This window comes from Danio rerio, chromosome 10 (assembly GCF_052040795.2).
Source record: "Danio rerio strain M-AB ecotype USA chromosome 10, GRCz13ab, whole genome shotgun sequence".
Lineage (NCBI taxonomy): Eukaryota > Metazoa > Chordata > Actinopteri > Cypriniformes > Danionidae > Danio > Danio rerio.
In genome coordinates this window covers 23750532-23777025 of record NC_141030.1, presented here as the reverse complement: position 1 = coordinate 23777025, position 26494 = coordinate 23750532, and the positions used below count along the sequence as shown (strand labels likewise).

The 26494-nt window shown below is 35.3% G+C and overlaps 1 protein-coding gene across 4 annotated transcripts in view; it reads right to left on the bottom strand.

The window, feature by feature from the left end:
* Positions 1 to 1969: 1969 nt before the first annotated feature.
* Positions 1970 to 26494, bottom strand: part of ppp3ccb (protein phosphatase 3, catalytic subunit, gamma isozyme, b) — a 52799-nt gene continuing 28274 nt past the window's right edge. The window contains exons 5-14 of one of the 4 annotated variants that reach the window (XM_087269630.1): positions 22642 to 22787; positions 19403 to 19542; positions 19097 to 19174; positions 18911 to 19005; positions 16517 to 16642; positions 16283 to 16360; positions 12944 to 13028; positions 10863 to 10960; positions 8029 to 8055; positions 1970 to 4007 (exon numbers count right to left, since the gene is read on the bottom strand). In XM_087269630.1, the coding sequence (XP_087125756.1) occupies positions 3832 to 4007; positions 8029 to 8055; positions 10863 to 10960; positions 12944 to 13028; positions 16283 to 16360; positions 16517 to 16642; positions 18911 to 19005; positions 19097 to 19174; positions 19403 to 19542; positions 22642 to 22787 (1049 nt within the window). In that variant the 3' untranslated portion in view covers positions 1970 to 3831. 4 annotated transcript variants of the gene reach the window in all.

Here is a 26494-nt window from a genome sequence, read left to right as displayed (position 1 = left end):
GTAGGCACAATAACCAGTTTCAAGGTTTACCGTGGTTTAGAAAAGACAATGTTTTAAAACTGCTAAAATGTTTTGTCATACTATTCCTTAGGTATATGTACGATTTTTTTTTATGTCTTGTAAAGAAATTTGTGTTTTTGAAACTAACAAAAACAGCAGAAGTAAATTATTTATTTGAATGATTTAGCCTGACATGTTTATTGTTCCAAAATATTATAAATATTTTCTAAAATAAAAAATATTGTGTTCGATATTCTTTTACCCAGACATTTTAAAAGAATTTATTTTAAAGCAGTAATCACAATACCGGGATATTTTTATCCAAGGCTACTATACCGTCAGAAACTTATACTGGCTCATGCCTAAAGTCAAACAGAAACAGGTAAAAGGTGATTAAATGATGACAGAATTTTCAGTTTTAGGTCAACTTATACCTTTTAGAACGAGCAGGCTTTAAAACTGCATCAAATGAGGGTTTGTAAAACATTCTATGTTATAACATGTTATTTTGAGGTCCGGCTTCCATTCAAGGACTTTTAGTAAAATAAAAGTGATTTTATTTTGTGCTGAGCTACTTACTTCACACAAGCGCAAACTAAACAAGTGCAAAACATCATTCAAGCAAGACCTTCAGGCTTGAAAACTGAGCAGAAACTCATGCAAAAGACATAAATCACTGCATTTTGGAAGATTCTATCATCATTAATAGTGTTGCACAGTAAAAGTGATGTAAAAAGGTATTTATTAATGCATATTTTATTTGAATGTTTTTATTTCATATTTGAATTATAGTTTTAATAATAGAGATATAACATAAATATAAAGTATTCATTAAAAACCTGAAATTTTGCTTATTGAAAATATGTAATTGAAAGATACAGCATTTTAGTGTTAATTGAGTTACAGTTTAACAACACTGAATTCCAGTGAATTCTTTATCTCATGTGATACAATCTCAGGCTCGCTAGGCATGCGCTTGTATGTGTGGGCCGTGTTCAGACAGGTAACAATACACTAGCTGTCCTTCAAGCACAGAATGTTCAAAATGTGTGCGTCGTAATCAGAGAAAACCTTGACAAGCACAGACTTGGATAAAGAGGAGAAAATGACAAAGCCGGTCTTACAAAACACTAGTGTGCCATCCATCAGCCACTCAAACCGTAAAAGCAGCGGCAATATAGAGGGAGAAGAATCTGGAAACAATCCAATTTCCAAAAAAACACAATTCAAGACAGGAAAATAAAGAAACGACACCAGTTTTTTTTCCCCAACATTTTTTGTATTTCATTTTACTTTCGTTTTTCTTTTTTTAAATGGAGCGATACATCAACATAAATCAAGATTTATAGAGGCCTCGCAATACAAGTACTTGACACAAACTCCTCCGCCGTCCTCTTTTATTAGCTATTAAGAAAGAAACAAAACAAAAAAATGAAATCAAAATGTCTAAACATTGTGTAGATTCTGCAAGATATGTTTGGAATTCGTAACAGAAGCCCTCCTAAATAGGGGTCGGTGGTCGGAACGACCCCCAATTCCTCTCCAATATCAAACAAAAACCTCCCTTCCCGACCCAAAACCCACACCAGACATCCGCTTTTAAATTAAACATGAAGGAAACTAAACAAAACAATAGTTTGCTGAGGCTCATTACATAAAACAAAGACTTGAAAAGACAAACACTTAAAAAGAGGACACGAAAAGGTGGTCATGGGGTCAACTTTTGGTACCTGTTTAAGGGTTTTAGGCCTCTCTCAGGTTGTTGTTTTATATCGCAAACAGTAAAGCGTTAAATTAACTGAGGCGTTTTTTTTCTTTTTGTTAAAGAGTGTCTACACGACTACGCCGATTGAGCGCTCGCCTCTTCTCAAGTGAATGGAGAGGCAACGATCAAATACAATCAGCAGGTTTTTTTTTTGTTGTTTTTGTTTTTTAAATGATAAAGCCATATATTACATTAAAACACTGATTTTCTTTTCTTTGGATGAGAGAGTTACTTTTAAATACATTAATGATAACATGCAGGTTTTCCCCTCGCAGAGTCTCGTTTTAAGATGTGCACCACGAAAAATGGAGTTTAGCGCAAGCAAGTCCTGAACCGCTTGCGGCGTTAAATAAAACGAAAAAAATACATGCGAGCGACAGTCTCGATGCCTGCGCGCAGGACTCTTGCTATAGTTATTAGCATGGCACATGACCTCAAACGTGTAACGTACAGGACGTCAGAGTCTTAGCGCAGCGAAATCTTCAGCCGCCGAATTTTACGCAATGATAACAGTACAGTTTAGAAAACGAAAAAGCAAAACAAAAGATCTGAAAAGACGATTTGGTAAACAGTTCTTGCAAATTCTGTTCTTCTCAAAACACACAGCACAGTAAAAGCATTCAAAAGAACGTTGCTTTGCTTCAGGTAAAAGCAAAGATGAGGCTTTAGTCAATCATATACGTGGAAAATGGTCCACTCTAGAGAATACAGGCGCAGCTATAGAAATACTAGCGCTGAAGATACTTACAAGTGTGTTGATAGGTACAAAATGAGATCTAATTAAATGAGTTTTAATGTTTAAAACATCCAACTTGTGGGCTAGAACTGTTTTGTAGAAAGGGAAAATAAAAAAGGCAAGAAAAAGTAAATTCAGATTAACAAGTTTCATTTATATTGAGATCTAAGGCATGTATGCGCATGTTCTGAAATGTATAACCTCACCCTCGCTATTTAACGCACATTTTATGGGATTTATTTGACTGCTAAAGCAGTTAGGCAAAAAAACAAAGTGTAAAATCATGCCTTTAACAGCTGTAGTACTGGTGAAACGTCTAAAAGTGAGCGGAATTAGGCCAAAGACTGATAAAAGCGTGACAAGAAAATGGAGGGAAAAAGTAAACAAAAAACATGCAGACACAATTGCTCCTCCTACCATCCTTCCTGATTTTTTTTGGGATGGTTTATGCTTTTACCGCCGTTTGATTACGAATGGGTGCAGTTTGAGTTATGAACAGGAAAAAGAAAACAAATAAAATCTAAGTAAACATCACGTTTGGTTGAGGGAACACTTGAAAATGTACACGTATGTATAAATGTGTCAACACTTGTTATTAATGCACTCCCCTTAGCTATAATTGGCATTATGAAGATATTTTCCCACATATGGTTTCAATAACAAAACTTATTTTTTGTTTAATTTGCTTTAACAATTATCATACTTGCTTTGGGTATTCACAAATATAATGATTACATAATTAAAACATTCGATATAATTATATCGGGCCAAGAATTCATTTGCCGAGAGCACAAACAATGATAAAGCAAGTCTTGGTTGTAAAAAAAAAAAAAAAAAAAGAAACAAAAAAAAAAGGCAGAAATAAATCTAATTTATAAATGCAAATTTACAAAATGGATTGTATTTTTTTTATTTGTTTTTCTTTTTAAACTACAGAATCTAAGATGACCTTACAACCACCCCAATGCTATGTCTATATATATATATTCTGTATTTTATGTACACATGTAATATTTCATCATGTAGGTATTCATTCATCTCAATTTCATCCCACCGTTACAGATCTTAAATTTCTTATCATCTATAATCAATAAATAAATAAGAACCATGGTTTGTTTTTTCACTACGCCCTCTTCATGGTATTGTGCGATTCTCCCCGAAATGGTCCAGGAGAGTTTAGCATGTAGGGGGCATCACCTCTACCAAAAAGAGAGAGAATGAGAGGAAAAAAAAGAGAGACAGACAGAGAGAAGAAAATAAAACAAAAATAAAAAAACAAAAGAGACAGAAAGGAAAGGATGAGGGAGAGCGCTAGGTAGCTGCTAGGTTACTACGCCTGTGCGTTGGTGCCATTCTTGTCGGGGGAATTGGCTGCGTTGATGGAGTTGGCAGTGCCGTCTGGCTGCTTGGTGTCCCTGCGTGGAGGCATTCGCTCATTTATCCGGTCCAGCCCGCGTGCTTCCTCGAAGCTTTGGATCTTGTGTTGAGGATTGAAGCCTTGGATAGCTGCAAGTATTGAAGAACAAAGTTAGACGGCATGAAGTGGCTGATCAGTAACAAATAGTTAGTTTTGAATCTTATTGGTATCCTTGTGCATAATGTGTGAATATTACAGTGCATGATAGTGAACAATTATAAATTGAACTATACTTGACATTAAGACTTATGGCTATATTTTTATAACACTCCAAAATGACTTTTTCCATCTAAAGTACTTGTATATTTATATGGAAATTCTGTGATTAATTAGTGTTGATTTAATCCCCGAGACCTTCCTTCATCTTTGGAACACAAGTTACGATTTTTAGCTGAAATCTGAGAGCTCCCTCATCCTCCATTGACAGTGATGGTCTTCCTGAGTCATTCCAAAACCAAAACTTTTCATGCAACTTCAATTGTTTTACTGTAATCATACAAAACTTTAAGAACAATTTTGTGCACCAAAAAAACATTTAAAAAAGACTATGTTTGCCTTTGACTTCTCTTCCACAACAGATCAGTGAGCGTGATTACTAGGGGCAGTAAAACATACTGCCAGTAGAGTCAGCAGTGCAACATGCTGTTGTTTTTAGGCACAGAAAATTGTTCTTGGAGCTTTGCATGATTACAGTTGAACAATTAAATTTACATGGAATGTTTTGACAACATTTTTGTCGGATTTCATCTAAAATATCTTTGTGTTTTGATGAAAAAAGGTTTCAGTGGATTGTAAATAACAAAATATTTAAGTATATTTTTACATTTATTCAACCAGCAAACAAATAACCAAAAACGACTTAAAAAGTACTTCATTTGTAAGTATATTTAATAAGTATATGCATAAACAGCATTTGAAAATGTTTAGTCTTTTTTTTTTACTCCTCATTTACAATGAATGCTTGACAATCTTTATTTGGGAACAAAAACACACAACATCATTCTTCCCATATTAGTAACAAAGTGCGTAGTGTCTACAAAAATTTTTAAGAAATGTTCTGTGTAGAGCATAATTTAGCTATTAAATTATAAAAATTGGCAGCCAATCAAACCTATCCTGCTTTAAGGAGTGTTAACATTTAAAGCTGCAGGGAACGATTATTACTGGGGTGTGCACTTCTATATTTATTCTTAGTGTCAATGGGGATGACTTTTTTGGGGAATGTTCCATGACTTATATTACAAAAGCAACTAATGCCAAAAAAGGGGAACATGAAAAACAGCACACATTTGCATTCATGCCAAACAAGATAAACGTGTGTATATATATATACTGTATTGTGCAATAAAACACAAACCGTTACACCTCAAAGACATTTGTCTAGGCTTGATGTTTATAATAAATGTGGTTTATAGTGATAATAATTAGTTTGTTTTACACATATTATGTGAACTAAAATAAGTTTACAATGTTTGTAAACATTTCATTTAGGGCTAAATGTATCTATGGTAAATGTCTCTAAATGTATCTATGGACCTTTATCTATGGTTCAAAATCCACTGAGATGACATTAATCAGTGGATTAAAATTCAACGTTTAACTATAATCTGCATCACAAGGAAAACTGATTTAAAACATTCATGTGCAAGACAACATGTTAGACAACTTTGATAATTGTGAACTCACAGAAAGCGGAATCTCTGATTTTAGCATTTTCTTGTTCTTGGATGGACAGAAAGAAATCTTCAATTCTAGCCGAGTATCCTCTAAATTACTGTTAGTTGCATCTATAGTGAATCTTACTATAGAAGACACGTGTAATCCTCATATTGGAACCATACAATCTCTTTTAAAAGAACTCTAATTTAGATTATTAAAAATAACCAGGTAAAATAGAATTATTCCATTTAATACTCTGTTATTAATTTATTACGGTTTTATTATTTATTACATTCTATTAGTTTATAGTTAAAATCATGCAGTGTTAATTTTTGTACCCAAATACCAGGAAAATATAAAACACTGTTTTTTTTTAAGATTTTATTTCACTAAACAATTATCCAATACGGCACAAATATTTTAATATAATTTTAATTGCGAATTTAAACTCAACTTGAACTTAATTAGATCTGAACCTTTACAGCCACTGAAGTGGCACAACTACTATATGTAGGATGTTCTTCCACAAAAAAATGAATATAAATATACCAATCAGGATATACCAATCAGGCAGTTGAGACGAGTGAAAAGACAAAGTCAAGGGCGTGCAGTACAGTTTAAGCTAGTTTAGATAGCATTAAGCAGAAAATCTAATGTACATCAAGCCTAGAATTAAAGGCAAAAAGAGGCCTAGATTTGAGTTTACTTGTGTGCTTGTTGGTCAGGAAGTGAAACTGATAAAAACAAAGATTCAGTCTCATGCTGCTGTCGGCTCCCACCCCTGTCTACGGCTTCCCCTCTCAAAACAGCTGTGACTGAAACGCTTGTGTTCATGATTGTGAGAAATTTCTGAAACGTCCTTTCCTGTCAGCCACATCTATCAATTTCACCATGAGTTAAAAAGATAGTTCGCTCAAAATCAAATGCAATCATTCATTTATCCTCAAGTCAGTCAAGTCAAACTGACATTCTTTTGTGGAACACAAGAAAAGGACGACGTTTTGAAACATTTAGGATTATACTGTGAAAGTTTAAATAATTTTTACCATTGTATGGATGCATTTGTCAAATATATATTTTGTGTTCCATGGAAGAAAGCCATACAGGTTTGGACAAAAGGTCAATAAATGATTACAATTAGTTCTGGGTGAACTACTCTTTTAAATGTTAGTTTACCTCACACCTCTGACACATTACCAAGGATGCGCCTGTACTCGAGTTGGGCAGGGGTATAGATTACTGCACAGTGCTTGTGAACATGCACAATGTATTGACAGTGAAGAGAAGAAACAGTTGAATAAAGTCATTATTTTTATGTGCACACAAAAGTATTCTTGTAGCTTTATAATATATATGGATTGTTTAGAAAAAAAAAAATATCCACCTGGACTTTCAACTAATGGGGAACCATTGTGTTTGAGAAGAATGAGCGAGGTCTGAGATCAAATCTAAAATATGTTAATTTGCGTTTTGAGGACAAACAAATGTTTCAAGCATTTTGAAGGATATGATTAATTAATAACCATTTTCATTTTAGGTGAACTAACACCAAGTTAGTACATCAACACAGACCCGAATATCAGCAAGTTAGTGTGATCGCTAATGGGATTATAGTTCAACAAACAAATAGTTGTAATTAAGGGAGTTATATTTCAGACAATATTGCGGTGGTGTTTTTTTGTGTGTTTGTTTTGCTAACAAATGTAAGCCAGATTAAAAAGTTTGAATGGCTCAGAGCAACACTACAATGTTTGGTTACTGAATTAAGTGAAGAGAGTAGATCAATAATTTAACAATCCATTCAGAAAGACAGTCACTTGCTTAGAGTCCAAATAAATCATCTGTTTTGAACAAATGATTTGAATGAAGATTCAGTGAATCAGTCATTTAAACAAGAACTTGTCGCCACCAACTGGTGGTTTTAATGTCATTTGTTTATCAGTTTGCATTTTACAATAAGTTTAAATTAATGTCAGTTATTGTGTTTACTAACATGAAGTTTACTACTGTAATTACCGTAATAAATCATGGTTTCTTCATGTTAGTGAACACAGACCAACATTGAGTAATAGGAAAAAGTGTTACCATTTATCACACTATAAAAAGAAAATATGTTGTGAATGTCACTAAATTTTGACAATAAAATTAATTCTTCTCAATAAAAATAATTGAGATGAATTGTACAATAATTAACTTCATCATTAAATGCAAACAAATGAAAAGGAAAAACAAACGACACAAAGGAACAGCACACAACACCTTAACGTGCAAATCAAACAAAAGTGCTAGCTGTAAATGTAACAAGCACGTGAAAATCACACAAACACAGATTAAAATGAAGACACCGGCGACCACAAAAAGACGAGATGCACACGAAGGACAGGCAGTTAATCACAGGGGGAGGGAGACAGACAGACAACACAGAGAAGGTTTCACAGATGTCTTGCATACCTCGTGCTTCCTCTGCTTCTACGGTGGCTGTGTAAGCATGAGTAGTAGTGCCATGCCCAAAACGAACGGGGAAAGAAAGTGAGTCAAGTTATCAATGCAATCACAAGTCCATTCAATCCCCCTCCCCGTTTCCCATTCATTCATCTTCCCCATCCCACCATCAGCCCAAATGCTTCACATGCCAACACAGGAAGAAACCTGAGAGGTTAGTTTAGCTGCTTCATCCGGGACATAAACAGATCTCAAGACTTTTTTTTTTCTTTTCTGGTGAGGTTTGTTTTCGAGAAACCATGCTTTTGAACCTGAGATGCAAAGGCTTTCTGAACCACTCTTGACATGGATGAGTCTATTTTTAAAGCTGAAGGTATAAAATAGCCAAACAAGGAGAGGCTTTCTCCGTAAAATAAAAAAAAAAACAGCATGCAACACTGTATACGCTTGATGACAGCTTATTTGTGGCTTTCACAGGAAGATGAGAGGCAAGACAGTTTTGAGCAACATGTAGTTTACTGTTAATTTCAGCTACTGAAGAGCTTTTTTTGTTTACATCCCCCTCCCCCAGTGCTATAGAAACTGTTGTGCTTCATTGTTCCTTGACATTTGACCTAAACAAGAGGGTCAGCGAATTTAAAGGGGCAGTTCACTCAAAACTGAACATTCACCATTACATCCATGAAGTGAATTCTGTAGAAGATTAAAGAGGACCTTTGATGTTCTGTTTTTGTTTGGTTTGCTTCATAAAACCTCAGTGGATCTTCAAGAGTCATGGTTATTAGTTTTAATATGAATGTATGGGGGTTTTTGTAGCTCAAGTTGAGCTTGAGTTTGATAGCACTTGAGTCCACAATGAGATCACAATCACAGCTAAAAATCCTTTTTAATATTCTGCTAGTGGCCTGAGGTGAGCACATTTAGATTTTTGGGTGAACTATCCCTTTAGTGGCTATAGAATTTCTTTAAATTTTTAGAAATAAAGGAATTGTGTTGTTGTTGTTTTGTTTTTTGTTTTTTTTAGAAAGTAGTCATGTTCCCATCCACCTTTTAATTATGTGCATTTTGAAGTGTGGCATTAAAAAAAGAATTGGACTGAAACGCAAAGAAGCGTGTAAATAAAATGTAAAAAATGTGCAATTATAATTTGTGCACAACCGAGAAGGATAAATATTTTATCCGGTAAGAAAGTGCATAATTTATGATGAAAACACATTCACTGAAAAAATTCTAGTTTTTGCATTAATAAAAGTAATGTGATCGTGTTATAAGAGATCATTTAATAATTAAAAATGATGTAATGGACCACATTAAATGGACAAACCAGCAGACTGATCACATTTTTTTTCGTTCATTCCAAAATGTCTCAGTGAAAGCCCATCATCTAAGTGGTTCAGTATTATTGCCTCCCAGTCTTGAGCATGTGCACTCGCAAAGAGTGGATAGAGTGTTGTCTAAAACTGAATACAAGCATGTCTGTAAACAGGACACATTTTTTGTTATTAAATGCAAAAAACAAAACATTTTCATCTCAAATTTGAAAGAAATGACATCTGTAGATTACTGGAAAAATTGTATTGTGTTTACAAAACTCATAAAACTTTGGCAGTCTGTTTCAGACACAATTTATAATTCATTGCAATTCTGACTTCACATCTCACAGTTCAGAAAAAGAAAAAAAATCAGATTTGCAATTTTAACTCAGAATTGAGAGATCGACACAGAGGTCTGGTTCATTAACTCAAATTTAAGATTTATAAGAATGAAATTTTAGATTTATACAGAGTTAAAGACTAAGGATTTCTTTTCTAATGGCCTGGTATTATCATGTGGAACAGTGTAATGGTTTTTAATTTTCCACGATTAGGGAATTTAAATTGGGGAATTTGCTGTAAAAATGTTCAACAGCTGCTGTAAATTGCATCTCTTGGCAACAAAATATATAAAAATAAGGTTTTATTGAGATGTATTGTTGGTCATTGAATGGTTTTTTACCTGACTAAGTAGCATTATTTGGGCAAAGCAAAATAAAGACTTTTTAAAATTATTTAAGACCTACAACACAATATTTCAGTAAATTTAAAACTTTTTTTAGGCTTACAATTTTGTTTTGGAAATTAAAGACATTTTAAGACCCAGCGGACATCCTGGAATTGCGCATAATAATAATAATAATAATAATAATAAAAACCGGAGAATTTTGATCATATTTGAATTTAGATTTTCTCTTTTGAATTCTGAATGAAATTGCCTGCAAATAAGAAAAATTGAAAATTTCAAGTTTGGAATGTCAAAACTGCGAGACACTTCTCCAAAGAAAGTCCTATTTAAGCTTCTTCCAGATAAAAGCTATAAATGAGAAATGCACTACGTTTCATCGAAAACAAACCTGTCCGTGTTAATGTGTTTGTTAGTAGAAGGGGCGTTTGGGATGCAGCAGGCTGGTGAGTTTGTACAGTGAAGGCCTTGAGAAAAAGGATGGCACACCGACAGGCACAAGCTAAATCGGGTCATATTGCGTCACAGTCATAAGCTCACGGAGCCCCTCTCACTGCGAAAGCATCACCCACAGCGGCTTCTTGGCTCTTAGCTGCCATCTCTGCAGCGCTTGGAATTCGAACTGAGTTGATTGAAAATCATGACCAAACCCAGATCTTAATTTGAAGAATGGGCAAGCTGCACAGTGAGAGAGGCCAAAGCGGGTGACAGAAACAGAGAAATGGAGAGAGACAGAAAGACTGAGAGAAAAAGTGTGAGAGGGTAGCAGGGGTTTGGTGGAGAGCAGGTTTGGTCCTCCACAGCAGTGCAGACAGAGCTGAAGGAGGCACGGGGGAGAGACTCACCGCTCTGGAGGGTCTGACGGCCCCCTGACAGCACACCTAGAGGCAGCATCCCAGTGGGGGTCAAGCCCTTTAACTGCAGCACGCTCTCATTCTCCTCTCTGAAAGAAAACAAAACATGCATACATGGTTAAAAGATGACGACAATGTCAGATAGTGTTTACTTTAAAATGGATGGTAATGAAAGGGACAGGTCTGAAGAGAAAGTTCATCCAAAAACAACATTTATTTGGTCTATATTTATTCTTTTTCTGAAGACATAAGATTTTGAAGCATGTCTGCAACCAGACTGTTGACAATAGCCATTCACTTACTCTGTAATGAAGTAAAATGAGGAAATCAATAGTTCAGAATATCTTTTGTTCACAACATAAGAGAGATACTTAGAGGAAAGTGATGGAAGAGTAAAATGACTGGATTAACTTTTCCTTTCAGGTTTATGAATTCACATCAGTTTTAAATGTAAGGAGTCCAAAATAGCAAAACAAAAAAAACTCTTGCTAGTTTCATGTGGTACTGAAACTATTATCTCATTTTTAGTTTCAGTTGAATGTAATGTGAAGTGACCAGATCAACAAAATGTTCTTTAAACCTTAAGCTATATTGAGTATTGTGTGTACATGGAGAAATCTTTTATTAAAATACCATTTTTTCCCTTTGATTAATATTTATTTGATTTTAGGGTTCACATTACAATCTGAACTACCATTGCCTCGGAAAAAGAGCACATTATGTGACTTAAGTGTGTTACTTTCTTCTAGTATAATAAAAATAATAATAAAAAAACAACATAAAGGTTAACCTTATCATACAAAAACAAAATGAGCAAGATGTTTCAACAAATTAGGTCATCTTGAGCGAATGCAAATTTACAGTTTATCTTTAATTTTCCAATTAAAAACACTTCATTACATACACTTCCATACATACATTATTTTAACAGTATGTCATATCATTAACACATGCACAGAACATATATGCGCACTGGCCACTTTATCAGGTACACCTAACTAGTACTGGGTTGGACCCACTTTGCCTTCATAACTGTCTTAATCCTTCATGGCATAGATTCAACAAGGTACTGGAAATATTCCTCAGACATTCATATTGACATGATAGCATCACACAGTTGCTGTAGATTTGTCGGCTGCACATGCATCATGCAAATCTCTCGTTCCACCACATCCCAAAGGTGCTCTATTGGATTGAGTTCTGGTGACTGTGGAGGCTATTTGAGTACAGTGAACTCATTGTCATGTTCAAGAAACCAGTCTGAGATGATTCGCGCTTTATGACATGGTTAAATTGGTACTAATGGGTCCAAAATGTGGCAAGAAAACAACTGAACAAGGCTTTTGGCCCACAGAACTGCCGCTCACTAGATATTTGGTATTTTTCTGATCATTCTCTGTAAACCCTAAAAATTGTTGTGCGTGAAAATCCCAGTAGATCAGCAGTCTCTGAAATACTCAGACCAGCCCATCTGGTACCAACAACCATGCCATGTTCAAAGTCACTTAAATCCCTTTTCTTCAGATGTTCAGTTTAAACTGCAGCAGATGGTCTTGACCATATCTACATGTCTAAATGCATTGAGTTGCTGCCATGTGATTTGCTTTAACAAGCAGCTGGACAGGTGTACCTAATAAAGTGGCAGTGTTGTATTATGCTGTGTAGTATTATGCTGAATGTATTTAGGATAAAGTACAACACAACAATTGTTAATAAGTTAGATTTAGTTAATTATACTATATATTTAGTTTAATATATATTTATTATAGTCATTTGTCTTCAATGAAAATAGTTAAAAATAACTGCCTTTAATATTATTCAACTATAACAACCCTAATACAAAGTAAAATCAATAATCAATAAACCTAATAATACCACATAATTCAATAATGACATTTTATACCACTAACAAATATTGCTCCTTTTTACTGTTCTTTTTTAAATGGCTTAGCATGTTTTTTTGTGGTTTGTTTGTTTTACAGATAGAATGTCAGTGCAGAAAAAAGCACTGTGTGTGCACAGAACCACAGTCCATAAGGGACTTGCTCTGTATGTGAGGGATTTATATTCACCTAAGAACAGAGAAAACTCTGGCCATCTTGCCAATGGCACGAATCTTATTTCGGATCACCTCCTTGCGGACTGCCGGGGTACCACCTGCCACAAATGCACACACACAAACAAACAAGAACAGAGATAGAGAGAGAAAAAAAATACAGTAAGATTCACTGAGGGTACACTGAGAACGGTTTTAAAATGCACATGTCAACTTGAGCCCTTGTAAAACTAGTATAAATACAATAAGACAGATCATTACCTGCGAACTAGTCTTAATCTCACAGCTGGAGTCAAACATACTCCAGATCAAATGAGGCATTACATCCTGAACTCCCATAAGGAATAAATAAACCCCATTTCGAAACTCAGAGGCTCACAGACACACAGAGGAAGTGTGTCAGGCCAAGTTAAAATTATGCACCATTGAAAAAAAAGAAGGACAAATCAATCGGGCATCAAGAAGAGTAAATGGGACACTGTATTCCTTCATGACAGCTCTTCAGATGTGGGCTGGGGGCGTTTAGATCAGCTTCATCTGCTTTCAGTACAGCAGGAGAGAGGCTTCACTGTACTTCACGGCTCTCGCATTAAGAACACTAATTCATTTGCAATTACTGAAGCGACTGACTGGAGAGACCCAGATTGTCTCGTGTAAACTGCCAAGGGCATGTTTGGCTAAAAAGCGATGATCATTTTAATGTATTGACTTTTTTTTTTTTCTTTCATAAGCACATATGAAAGATGAAATTTTCTACTAAACGAGTTACTCGATAATTCTGTACTTTATAGTAACATTTACGAACACAAAAATGTAAAGCTTTATTCATATTCTGAAGGTTTTTAGTACTTTTTTTACAGAAGGATAAGTACATGCATAACAGGGCTCGAAATTGCGACGTTTTTGGTCGCATATGCGCCTGAAATTTAATCTATGCGACCTCATAATATATATTGGGACCATTCGTGCGACTGCATACAATAGTTGTTGTGTGACCTGTTTTTTTTTTTTCTAAAAACGTGGTAAAATCGGTCTTCCCTGCCGCTATATTGGTTCATATTAGCTGTCAATCACTCAAGACTTTCCGCTGTCAGATGACAGGGAGGGAGCTTTTGTGACCGCGGGGAATGCAAACGGCTGAAGAGTGAAAAGTACACTGAATCTCGATGCGTTGCATGCCCTGCGTGTTCAGCCAACACAATCTCATGGCAATTCGTAACTTTTTCATACGTTTCCTCGTGAGATCAGGCTGCAACAGCGCAAATGTCTGCTAAAACACCATCGCCAAAGAAGCATGCCTTTACTCAGTTTAAACTGATGCGGGTTATAACAAAGAACAGTATTGAGCCGGTGGTCATGGGGAGAATCCTGCTCTGCCCCCCTCATATTGGGCCGGCTAACTCGCATGCTTTTCCGCAAACACAGAAAAATGTAATTCAGCGCATAACGAGGCTGAGCATTAAAACGTCACGAACTGAAACCAAAACTTTCATAAGTGAGACTTTTCTTCTCTTCTTTTGTCCGTTCTTTCTTGATATGCATATTATTTTTCTATTTAATTACTGATAACTGCTTTGTAGCAGAAATATTATTTATTAAACTGACATGCACATAAAAACAATAGTACAAAATAAATATTTCTTACTGCAATGCTTCATTTGTGTTTGATGCAAACCATCAATTTATTTTTCATTAAGTAACAGTAGGACTTTATATAGCAGATAACTTACATTAAAGCACATTCAAGGCAGCATGATGATGAGAAATACAATTCATTATTAGTATTATTGTCATCATCGTCATCATTGATATTTTATAATTATTCAACATTCATTTTGGAATTATTGCACAAATATTAAGTCATCACAGCATTAGTTAGATAGTTGTTTCTGGGTTTTGTTAGTCCCAATTGATGTTGTTTTCAAATACAATAAATCCCTTATAATACAACATGTCAAATATATCATTCATTTTTGGTGGGTGCTCCTAAATGTTTTCTGGTGCTCCTAAATATTTCAGGTTGGGAGCACCGGTGCTACCAAGTAAGAAAGTTAATTTCTAGCCCTGCATAATATGGCCTGAGTATATATACATCAATTATATAAACACATTTTTTTATTTATTTTTTTTGCTGTGCACAGTATTTTCTGAGAGATAGAAAGAGATTCTCAAAACCTTACAGTTTGATATGTAACAAAAAATCTATTTGACCTCCTCCAATGTTAGATATTTTGTGTGCTAGGAATGTAAGAAAATTAATGTACATTTATTAAAATTTGCCTCATTTGAAGATAACGTCCAATAAAAAAATGTTGCAATTATTATTGCAATCGACTTGGAAAGCATAACTTCATTTTTAATCCTTATTCACCTGTAGTCTGAAATAAAATGGAAACAAAAACAAGAACTAATCATGAAATGCTTCAAACAGGTGAAACAAAGCAGGCAGCACATTTAAAAAAAAAATCCCACAATTAACGCTGAATTCATATTCAAAGCAACCCTCACACAAGAATATAGTGTCCTAAATGGAAATATATGGGTTATTCACTGAGGACTAATGCACATTAATCAGGGAACTATTATTTGATGAGAAGAGGGGCATGCTGGTATATATTTAACAGAGCTCAAATCCACACTGAAAAGACAAAATAATAGAAAGGAAGAAGACTTTTCAATGAGAAGGCCAATGGAGCATACTTTAATATTGAATTCAATAAGTGTTTTGTACTTCGTTGGAATTAGTTTTCGTTAAACATTAGTAGCTAAAGTTACAAGGGTTTTAAAATGCCAATTTTTTATGCTAAAACTCTAAAAAAAAAAAAATTTAAGTAAAAACATTTTACTGAATTTAGTATGTTTTTATTATTATTATTATTGTTATTGTTATTATTATTATTATTATTATTATTGTTTCTTAATGTAGTCATACTGAATTGATCAAAACAGTGGCCTATGAAAACAAGACAATAGAAAACACTAGAAAACTAGTGTTCCATTATCATTTAGAAACTGCCAGTAAAACACTGAAATTAACATCAAAGATTGAAGTAGAAAGAATGAAGAATAGTATCCTCCTAAATAGTACTACAATCATTTCATCAAAAAATCAAAAAATGATTACTGTGAAGCTTTTTGAAAATATGTTGAGCCCTAAAAGCTTAGAAATTTTGTAGTTATTTCTGCAAATTAATTTTTTCCATAAACATAGCAGCGTCAGCTTTTTTCCTAATTTCATGCAGACCTCCAACAGAGTGCTCCTCTTAATTCATTTGCCAGCAAAATCCGGATGCTACAATGCTGAAAAACGTCAATCACAGAATGAAGCTCATATGAATAACTGGCTTGTTTTTACCTTCGCAGGTGTCGTCTCCCTCTGACATGAGCTCATCATCTGAACAGATGTTCAACACGTTGACCAGCATCTCCGTTACTGAGAGCACACAAGAAAGAATTATACACGATGTCATAATGTCCTTCCACCTCATAACTGTTTTGTCTAAACATTCTATTGAGAATCAAAAACTATTTTTTACCAGCCAATGCACTTCAAAATTAATGTAAACAAATCTTCCTGTTTGTTATTTACCTTTCTCCCCAACGAAGGGCAATGACCATGTGAAGACATCCATGAAGTTGGGCAGCCAGTATGGATGAGGAGAGCAATTGAACTGCCGGATGTTCATCACGTTGTTCTCGTATTTCAACACAGCAGCTTGATGGATCAAACCAGAGAATGTGTCAGAAACCCTTTTCTGATTGTCCAAGACTGAAGGTCCTAATATACTCACAGCAAAACTCAGTTTTGATCGTCACTTATGGGTTAAAAAGAAGTTCAAAATATATGAGGAGAGGTATACTGATAGCAAACATCCAGATCGACATTTAGATATAGCAACGCATAATGTTCTGCCGGCCTTATCGTTTTAGCCAATACTTAAATTGATTTAGTAGGGTTTTGTATGGTGTCTTCTAAGGCTGCAAGATATTGGGAAAATATGCGATTACTGTATTTCTTTTCCCTGGAGTAAATCTTCTGTGTTACACTGCCTAACAAAAGTCTTATTGCCTATTTAAGTTTTTAGGAACAACAAATAATAACTTGACTTCTAGTTGATCGTTTGGTATCAGAACTGGCTAGTAAGAAAGGACAAGGGCTTTTAGATTATGCTTATTTTACCAAAAATAAAATATGATCATGCCTTGATTTTTTTTAATGATTTAATTAGGACAGTAAGGTCTGACTTTGCTTAGACAAAGATTTTGTCACTTAACAGGAATAATGTACAGTATAGAATATAAAGTCATGCTGCAATAGAAAAAGAATTAATATTGTGTTCAACTCCCATAATAAATAAATCCCTTAATAAAATCATCTGTAATGAAAGAAAGCATTCTTGCAGGACTCTCAGAGCTCATCAAGATTCTTTGGATTCATCTTCAATGCCTCCTCCTTCATCTTGCTCAATGTTCATGTCTGGTGAAGAATTTGCCCTCTCCTGTGGTTTATAATGTAAAGAGCAGCACAAATGTTGTAATTCCTCAGGCTGTTGATGTTGCCATCCAGTCTGCAGATCTCTTGCACACCCCATACTGAATGTAACCCCAAACCATGATTTTTTCCTTTACCAAACTTGACTGATTTTTGTGAGAAAATCATGCAGGTTCCAATAGGATATTCCAACAGTATTTATGATGATTGGGAAGCAGTTCAACAGATGATTAATTGAAAAATATACCGTCTTCCACTTTTACAAATGATCAACTAGTAATTTTTTGTTGCTCTTACCACAGGGATTGACAACAAGACTTTTGTCAGGTAGTGTACATTTTTTTTAGATTTTATATTACATTTATATTACATTATACAATATTTATATTACTTTTTACATTTAAAATATGTTATTAACTATTTTAAAATGTATATATTAAAATATAATGATCTTACTAAAAGACAATGCTTTCTGACTTAAATCTACTTCAGTTTTTTTTTTTTTTTTTTTAAGTGTCAAAGTGCAAATATTCAGACTTTAAAACACTAAAAATGAGTGAAAACCTCATCAGATATTCTGATTCTGGCTGTTGTCATTTTCCTGTCATCTCATCTCATCTTTCATTTTTAATTATTTTCTGCTCCAGCTTCACCTTTGGGTCATTAGCAGAACAGCACCTACTGGGGATGGGAAGGTGGGTATAAAAATGCACCTGATAAGTCAAATCTGGATAAACAAACTATGCATTCATCAAACAAAGTGAATTTGTCAGTTGAAATAAATTGAGTTTCTCTGCGTTAAGCATATCATGCATATAAATAATCAGTAACTTTTCTATATCAGTAACGATATCAGTAACTTTTCTATTTTTTGTGCAGCTTTAGTGTCCTCAAGGTAATGCAACTGCATAAAGCAAACATTTGATAATAAGCACTTATTGAAAAAAAGCAAGCAGATCTGGTTGTTTCCTAGCTAGTTAAGGATTTAAATTAAAAACCAGCTATCCACTGTTCACATTTATTCATTTGTAATCAGGTCTTTTTAAAAAAGCATGTCAAGTTATGGATTCATCAACTTGTATATTGGTTATCAGCTTCCAAATATAAGAGTTATCGGTTATCTGTATTGGCCAAAATTTACATATCGGTGCAACCTTACTTATTTACATAGCACTTTATAGCTGACAATTCAATTGCACATTGAGCTGCTTTTAACATAGCAGAGAAAACGATTCAAAGAAGAACTCCAAGACCTACATTAACATATTACATAACTGCTACTGACAAATGGTAGCTCTTGTCTGTTTTTTTATTGTAAACTTCTAGAATATGTAGTCCTCATTTAGAATTTCAAGTTACATTTGTTCCTCATTATGCGATCGTAAATTACCTTACCATATACAAACCTACATGATTATTAGGTGTATTAATTACACATAATCAAATTGTGGTGCATGACGGCACCAGCTCAAACGTTTTAAGAGCTCTTACCTTTATTGTTATACACGTCTAAGTAGTTTGGTGCAGAGAAGATTGTGATTAATGAGGGGAAGCCTGTCGTCTGACTTTTTCTGTACATTCGATACCTAAAGGGGTCAGTGAAATGGGACAGCAATTGTCAGTGAGTGCTCGTCCAAATAAGCCAAGAAATCGAAGCGTGGTGTGCAGTGAACTCACCCTGCATCTTGGGCTTCATGTGCTCTTATAACTGACAACAAGTTATTATTCGTCAGAAAGTCACATACTGCAGGGTAACTGTTAAGAGGAGGGGGGAGAGAGAGAGAGAGAGAGAGAGAGAGAGAGAGAAAGAGAGAGAGAGAGAGAGAAGGAGAGAGAGGGAAAGAGAGAGAGGTGTAATTAGCAACTCCAGCAGTCCATCAGTCAAAATGGCATGACTAACATTGAGAGGTGCGACTGTGAATGTGGACTGAGTAGGCAGCGATCAAACAAACGCGCATGTGGGCAGACTGTCAGCTGGAGTACCTGTAGAAATAGGAACATCCTCTCACGCTGTTGTGACAAAAGTGCTCGGAGGTCTTTTCGCTGCCGTAGTCCTCGCCAGGGTCAGACCACAGCAAGTCGCACATCGGGCCGAAAGCTGGCGGCTCTTTAAACCTGTCTAACTGCAGAACAGCAGAGCAATGCAAACAGTCAGACCAAAGAACTCAATGTTTCTGTTCTAACTTATTCATCAGTTCAACAATACAAACGCCATCAGTTTACATTTGCTTAGATTTTTAAAGATTTCAAATTTGATCTATACATTCATCAAAAAACATATTAAGAGTATACATTTCAAAGGTGAATAATATATACATATTATAAATAATAACAGTATTAACACTTCTTTAAAAAAATGTAAACAGACTAGGACTGGAAGATTAAAAGTAATCAAAATTGATATTCAGAATTTAAAAATAAAATAATTTTTCCAGGACGATTTTGTCAATTACATTCCCTAACGACTGTGGTGTCGTGTGACGCCGCTCTGTTAAGGCTGATTTATACTTCTGCGTTGAATGGACAGGTATAGTGCAACTCAGCCTTCGCAAGGTCACACACACCTCTTAAAAAAAATTAACTACACGTCGCAACGACGGGTAGCGCAAGCTCTGTGATTGTTCAGCTTGGTATCGGTGACAAGCATGTGCGGTGCTCAAGTCCCGTAGAGCAGCTCCAGTTGGAAACTAAGTTGTTGCACATCATCTGGTTCCCACCTCTGAATTAGATGCTTTTAGCTTCTTATACATTCAAGGTAACATTTAGAAAAAACAAAAGCAGCAAAGAAACAGAAGAGCATAAAAACCCACAAAACAAACAGCACATAGAAGTATAAATGCACGGCTACGTGCAAGACAGGCAGTATGGGTTACGACGGATTACTCGACACAGAAGTATGAAGCAGGTTCTGCAGTCACACTTTGCAGCCACATCTGATCTCGGGTCAAGTAGGACAATGGACCCATTCTTGAGCCTTACTTTGCTGTACATTGACGATGATTGTAAGCTGCACCAGAGATGCCTTGAGACGGTTTATTTTCCATTACATTAAAATGATTATTTACATTAAAATATCGTTCTCAGTAGATGGAAGTAATGCACCGTTTAAAATATTGTTTACAGGACATGCAAGAGTTATTTTATTTAGAAGAGATACTGCTTTTTTTCTACTTTTAATATGAACAACAATAAAAATTATTTATTGTTTCCAAAAGTGCAAGTTATTAACTTTTTTATAATAACACAGTCACTGTTGATTTAAGGCAATGTGTGCTTTAATTTCAGTTGTTCAACGTTGATGTTCAATAAATAATCATAGATAGTAGGTAGTGTGCCATTCCTTCAATTATAAGTAATGAACCGTTCATTCAGAAATCTCTCACTTGTATTATCTGAGCATATTTACTTTACAAAACCTGTCAGTGAATCATGAAGGCAAAAAAAACAAAATAAATAAAATAATGGTTCATTAAATCCTAATCGAGTTTAAATGTTCAATAAATCGAGATTTTTTTTAGTCCAAATCGCGCAGCCCTAAAATAGACCATCTTTTTTTATTATATGATAAACATAGATTGCATTAACAATACATTAACATAAACTAAATTGATAAATTAAATTATATTTTATTTCAATTTAGCATTTACTACACTGCAAAACCCCAAAAGTTAGGGTAGCTCAAACTTTGAGGAAAACCGATTGCAACAAACCATTTAAGTTCAAAAACTAATCCCAATGAGTACTGTGAACTTACTCCATTTGAGTAAATGAAGCAATTTGAGCACAGTAAAACCCAATAAATGAAGAGAACTTAAACCAGCTGTGTATGGTAAAACTAATAATAACTCAAACTGTTTAAGGAAACCAATTGCTACAAACCATTGCAGTTAAAAAACTTATCTATACGAGTACTGTTCACTTACTCTAAGTTGAAGTAATGAGGTATTTAATAAACTTATTACCTTCAACACAGTACAAAACTCTTTTCAAATAAGTAGAATTAACTTTCAGTCAGGTGGATAGGTGCAGCGGCAGCAGTAATGCGGTCGATGTACCAGTCCGTTGTGGTGAAGGAGCTGAGCCGAAAGACAAAGCTCTCGATTTGCTGGTCAATCTACGTTCCTACTCTTAATATGGTCATGAGCTTTGGGTCATGACCGAAAGAATAAGATCTCGGATACAAGCAGCAGAAATGAGTTTCCTTCATAGGGTGGCAGGGCACACCCTTATTGAAAGGGTGAGAAGCTCGGTCACCCAGGAGGAGCTCGGAGTAGAGCTGCTGCTCCTCCACATCGAGAGAAGTCAGCAGAGGTGGCCCACCTAGGGAGGTGTTCCAGGCATGTCGCATCGGGAAGAGGCCTTGGGGAAGACACTTTACATGCTGGAGAGACTATGCCTCTCTGCTGGCCTGGGAACGCCTCGGGATCCCCACGGAGGACCTGGAAGAAGTGTCTGGGGAGAGGGAAGTCTGGGGTTCTCTCATAAGACTGCTGCCCCCGCGATCCGGATAAGCGGATGAAAATGATGATGATGAACTTTCAGTCAATTTTGAGTTAACTTCACTAATTTCATTTGATAAAGTCGACTGTTGGGTATTACAGTGTAGAAATAATAATATTATATTAAATTGTCTTTAATTATGCTACAAATAAAAATAAAGTATTTGAATAAAATACATTTAAATTATTTATTTATTTATTGAATTAACAATATTGCTCGTTTACTATTAATAGATTTAGAGTAGAAATAAGTAGAAATAAGATGAATCTTAAGTTTAAAATATTAAAAACTGAACTTTTCTATATCTTAGAATAACAAAAATAATAAGAATCTAAATATTTTTAACAATAATTGAAGAATTCAAAATAATCGGTAGTGCTTAGACAACAAACAGCAAGGCAAAATCGAGTTAATCTAAACTCCATGTCTTTTTTTTAACTTGAATATTCTTAGCAAGGCTTAAAACAGATCAGTTTAAAGATGCAACCTCTCAAAAGAATGCTTGAGCACGTTGACAGCTCACTGTGGTTTAACAGCACAACTCCCTGAGAAGCTGCATATATAAAATCATCCTCTTCAAAAGAACCATCACAACAGCACTCAAAACACTATCTTAAAAAAAGTAACAAACTCCCTGCCATCCAATACGGTTGAACACAACAACAACAACAGCACAAATAAAAATAATGCCAAATAAAATTTTTTTTTTTTTAAAAACTTACTTTCCGGATGTCGTCGAGGCAGGTGACCTCAGGAGAAAGACCTCCGTGAACGCAGAGGAACTGCTGGTTGAGCAGAGCGGCCAGAGGAAGGCAGTCGAAGGCCTCCATGCAGGCATCATACACCCGCTCCGTGTACTTAATCTTGCCTGCGATGAGAGAAGCATAATAAAAAAAAACACCCATGCATCTCTGAACACTTGCTAAAGGAGCGAATGAGCTTTTCAAGCCAAGGCTGTCACGCTGGTCCTTTTGACATATCACAGTAATGCTGGGTGGGTGAGGGCAGAACAGGGGGCTTGCCAACTTTCCAAGGAATAGATGGAGGAGGAGGAGGATGTCGCATGCCTTGTTAGGTGATGTTGCAAGCAGACGCGTGTGCTAATTGGGATGAAGTGAGGAAAGGAGCGCAGCGGGAGGCTGATTAAAAGGAGGCCAGAGACCGGTTACACGTGGAACACGGGGCCCGCATACCACCGTTAAATCCTGACATTTTAGAATGGGCCAGCCGCGCCGCATATTGTAAACAGCAGCACTGACAGATGAGAAACAGGCCGCCTCGTGATGAGCAAAAGAACAACACTGCGATGAAGCAGCACATCCTTATCAAAGGCTCTTTGATTAGCTGGATTGGATGAACAGCCAGCCTCCATTTAGGCTGAATGAACACATTAAGAGCCAAGATTTCTGCTGATGCTGACGGGAATGCCATTGGATCTTGATTGACTAAAATAGGGGAGCTTTTAATGCAGGCCACTGATCCATTTGACGTTACAAATCAAAACGTTTTTGTATTAGTTGGTAGAAGACTGTGTCTGAATTGTTCTTTTGTTCCGTTTTTATGTTGGCGCCAATTAATTTAGAGTTTCGCAGTGGTGTCACTACTAATTTGCTAAACTGATTTGTGATGCAATTTCTGCTGTGTATGTAAACGTTAAAGAATATAACAGAATGATACTATGGTTCACATTTAATCTTCAAGTTACACTGACTAATTAGCAACTTGATCCACCACAGCACCAACAGAATAGAGTGAATGCATAAATGCCTGTCATTAGTGCATTGTAAAACCCAAGAGTCAACTTTATCAACTAAAATGAGTGTTGTTAACCCAAAATTGGCTGAAAGTTAATTCTACTCATTTGAAAAAGAGTTGAGCTCAGTGTTGAAGGTAATGAGTTAATTAAATATCTCATTACTTCAACTTTAATGTAGTAAGTTCATAGTACTTGTATAGATTAGTTTAACTCAAATGGTTTGTAGCAATTGGTTTCTTCAAGCGGTTTGAGTTGCCTTATTGGGGTTTACAGTACTCAGTTGGTTTGAGTTCTTTTCATTTATTGGGTTTTATTGTGCTCAGATTGCTTTCTTTATCGAAATGGATTAAGTTCACAGTACTCATTAGGATTAGTTTTTGAACTTAAATAGTTTGTTGAAATCGGTTTCCTCAAATGGTTTGAGTTACCTTAACTTATTGGGTTTTACAGTGTAGTAAATGCTTAATTACATGAGTTGCTTTCATGATCCCGTTATACATGTTATATCACTTTATTCGATTAACGTCTTTGCGTCACCACACCATCTACATTTCCTCCAGAGATTCATGTAATTTCGGGTGTTTTGTTGACTTTAATTGCAGTTTTGCACTTTCACTTTCATTCAGAAACATTTAATGCATGCCCCACATGACAAACAAGATATTGGATGAGATTATGACCAGCTGGAAGAGTGTTGTTTTAATAGAATTAAGACACTGCATAGGAAAATCTGTGATGCGGGTATCTGTGGTGGTTTAATGATAGGTGGAGAGAATAGTGTCAAACAGTCGTGTGTACAGACTATCCTGTCGCAAAATGCAGCAAAAATCCTACACAATGGTAATAGTATGATTAAGGGGTTCACATGTCTGTACTGCACTTCAGTCAATGGATTATGCAGACTAAAATCTGCATAATCCACATGCCGTATTTCGATTTCTGTTCTAATGTGAACAATGAACTTAAAACTAATGTATGAATTTTGCCATCATTGCTATACATCTGTAAATAAAACCCAAATGGCTGTCGGAGTTTAAGAAACAAATTTAGGCTCAGTCAGCACAGCGACTACTGATTGCTAGTGCTGGAGCAGTGTATGAATGAAGCAAGCGAGTTTTTGTCTAACATCCCCCATTGCTTGCCATGGCCACATCCTGTCACCAATGGTCACTGTAAGTCTAGTTGCCGGAAGTCACCAGCTCTCCATTAAAATGAATGGGATTGTGCTGTGTGAATGGGGCTTTACTAACTAATCCAGATAACCCAACCATTATTAACAGCACTGCGAGTTCCAGTGCTGGATTAGCTGGATTGGAAAAACAGCCAACCTCGATTTTAGTCTGAATAAACGCATTTCCAACCAGGATCTGCTGATGCAAACAGAAATGTCATTGGACAATGGGTGGATTCTGATTGGCTAAATTAAAGAGTTCTTGATGCAGACCACTGATACATTTGACATTACAATTTCATATGAATCGAAGCTTAAAATTTAATTATTTAGTAGAACTAAAACTTATGGCTGCAGACTGTGATTAAATGGCTGTTTTTGTGTAAGTATGTGTGTGTGTTTCCATGTTGGTAGCAATTAATTTTGAGGTTGCACTGGTGCTGCTACCAATTTGCCTACCAGATAAGGGTTGCCATGTCCTTATGCATATGAAAAACATTAAATGGCAGGGCAAATATAACCGCTGTACTCATTTAAAACACAAGTCGCACTGTGCGATCAAAAAAAAAAAAAAAAAAAAATACAGCACGCGCACAGAGCAAATGTGTTTTACATACAAATTCACATAACATAACTCTTGTAACATTTAATGAGTATTTTGAAAAGGACATACTGAAGGATGTTCATAAAAAGCAAAAACAAAAATACTGATTATTATATTCAGTTTTCTCAGTGCATTTAACATCTATTGCTATCATTTTACTAATTTTAAGACTATCTGCTCTGATTAAAGATCGTTTATGGCTTTTTAAAGGAGCTCTTATAAAAGACAATGAAAAAAAAACATGTCTATATTTATCAATACATTTTTATACTATGTACTAAATGTCATCAGGCTAATATTTTTATAAATACCAGCCATAAAGTAACTTTTATTTAAGTTGTTATGTGAATTAATAGAAAAATTACATTATATGTTTTGCATACTTCTAGTGTTTTTATAAATGAACAATCTGTCGAATTTACATCTTTATCCTTTAACTCAACATACAATGTCCATTCAAGCTGTGATATTTATTTCTAAAAGACAAGACATGTAATTTTGATACTACATGTCCGAGATACCAGTGCCACAGCTTTGAAAAATGATTTAATAAACGCTATTCAAATGTTACATGGAGCCTTGCAAAACAAATTGTTTTACTCAAAACATTTTGTTCATTTTGATTTTAAGTAATAATAGTAATAATAATTATAATAATTAGGGTTGTCCAGATCCAATCACATAATGGGAAATTGGGCCAGATCACTTGGTTTCACACTCAATCGGTATCGGACGTTACATCCCAAATAGGACTCGAATGCATGTATGTATGTATATAAATATTTAAAAACTTTTGATTGACCTCTTTCTTGACAGACAGACAGAAACAGCAACATGTGCGGCATGACATCACTTTGTTGAAAAGACGCTATTGGTTAAATGCTGGCAAAGTAGAACACAGAAGCAGCTTGAAGTGGAAAGCATGCGTTTGTCTGCGGTCTGGAGTATTATAAAGTTGATGACGACAACACTGACATAGTAAACAGTGTGATATGTAAATTTGGGATTGCCTGCCGTGTGTTTTGAGGTGCTACTTGTTTTATA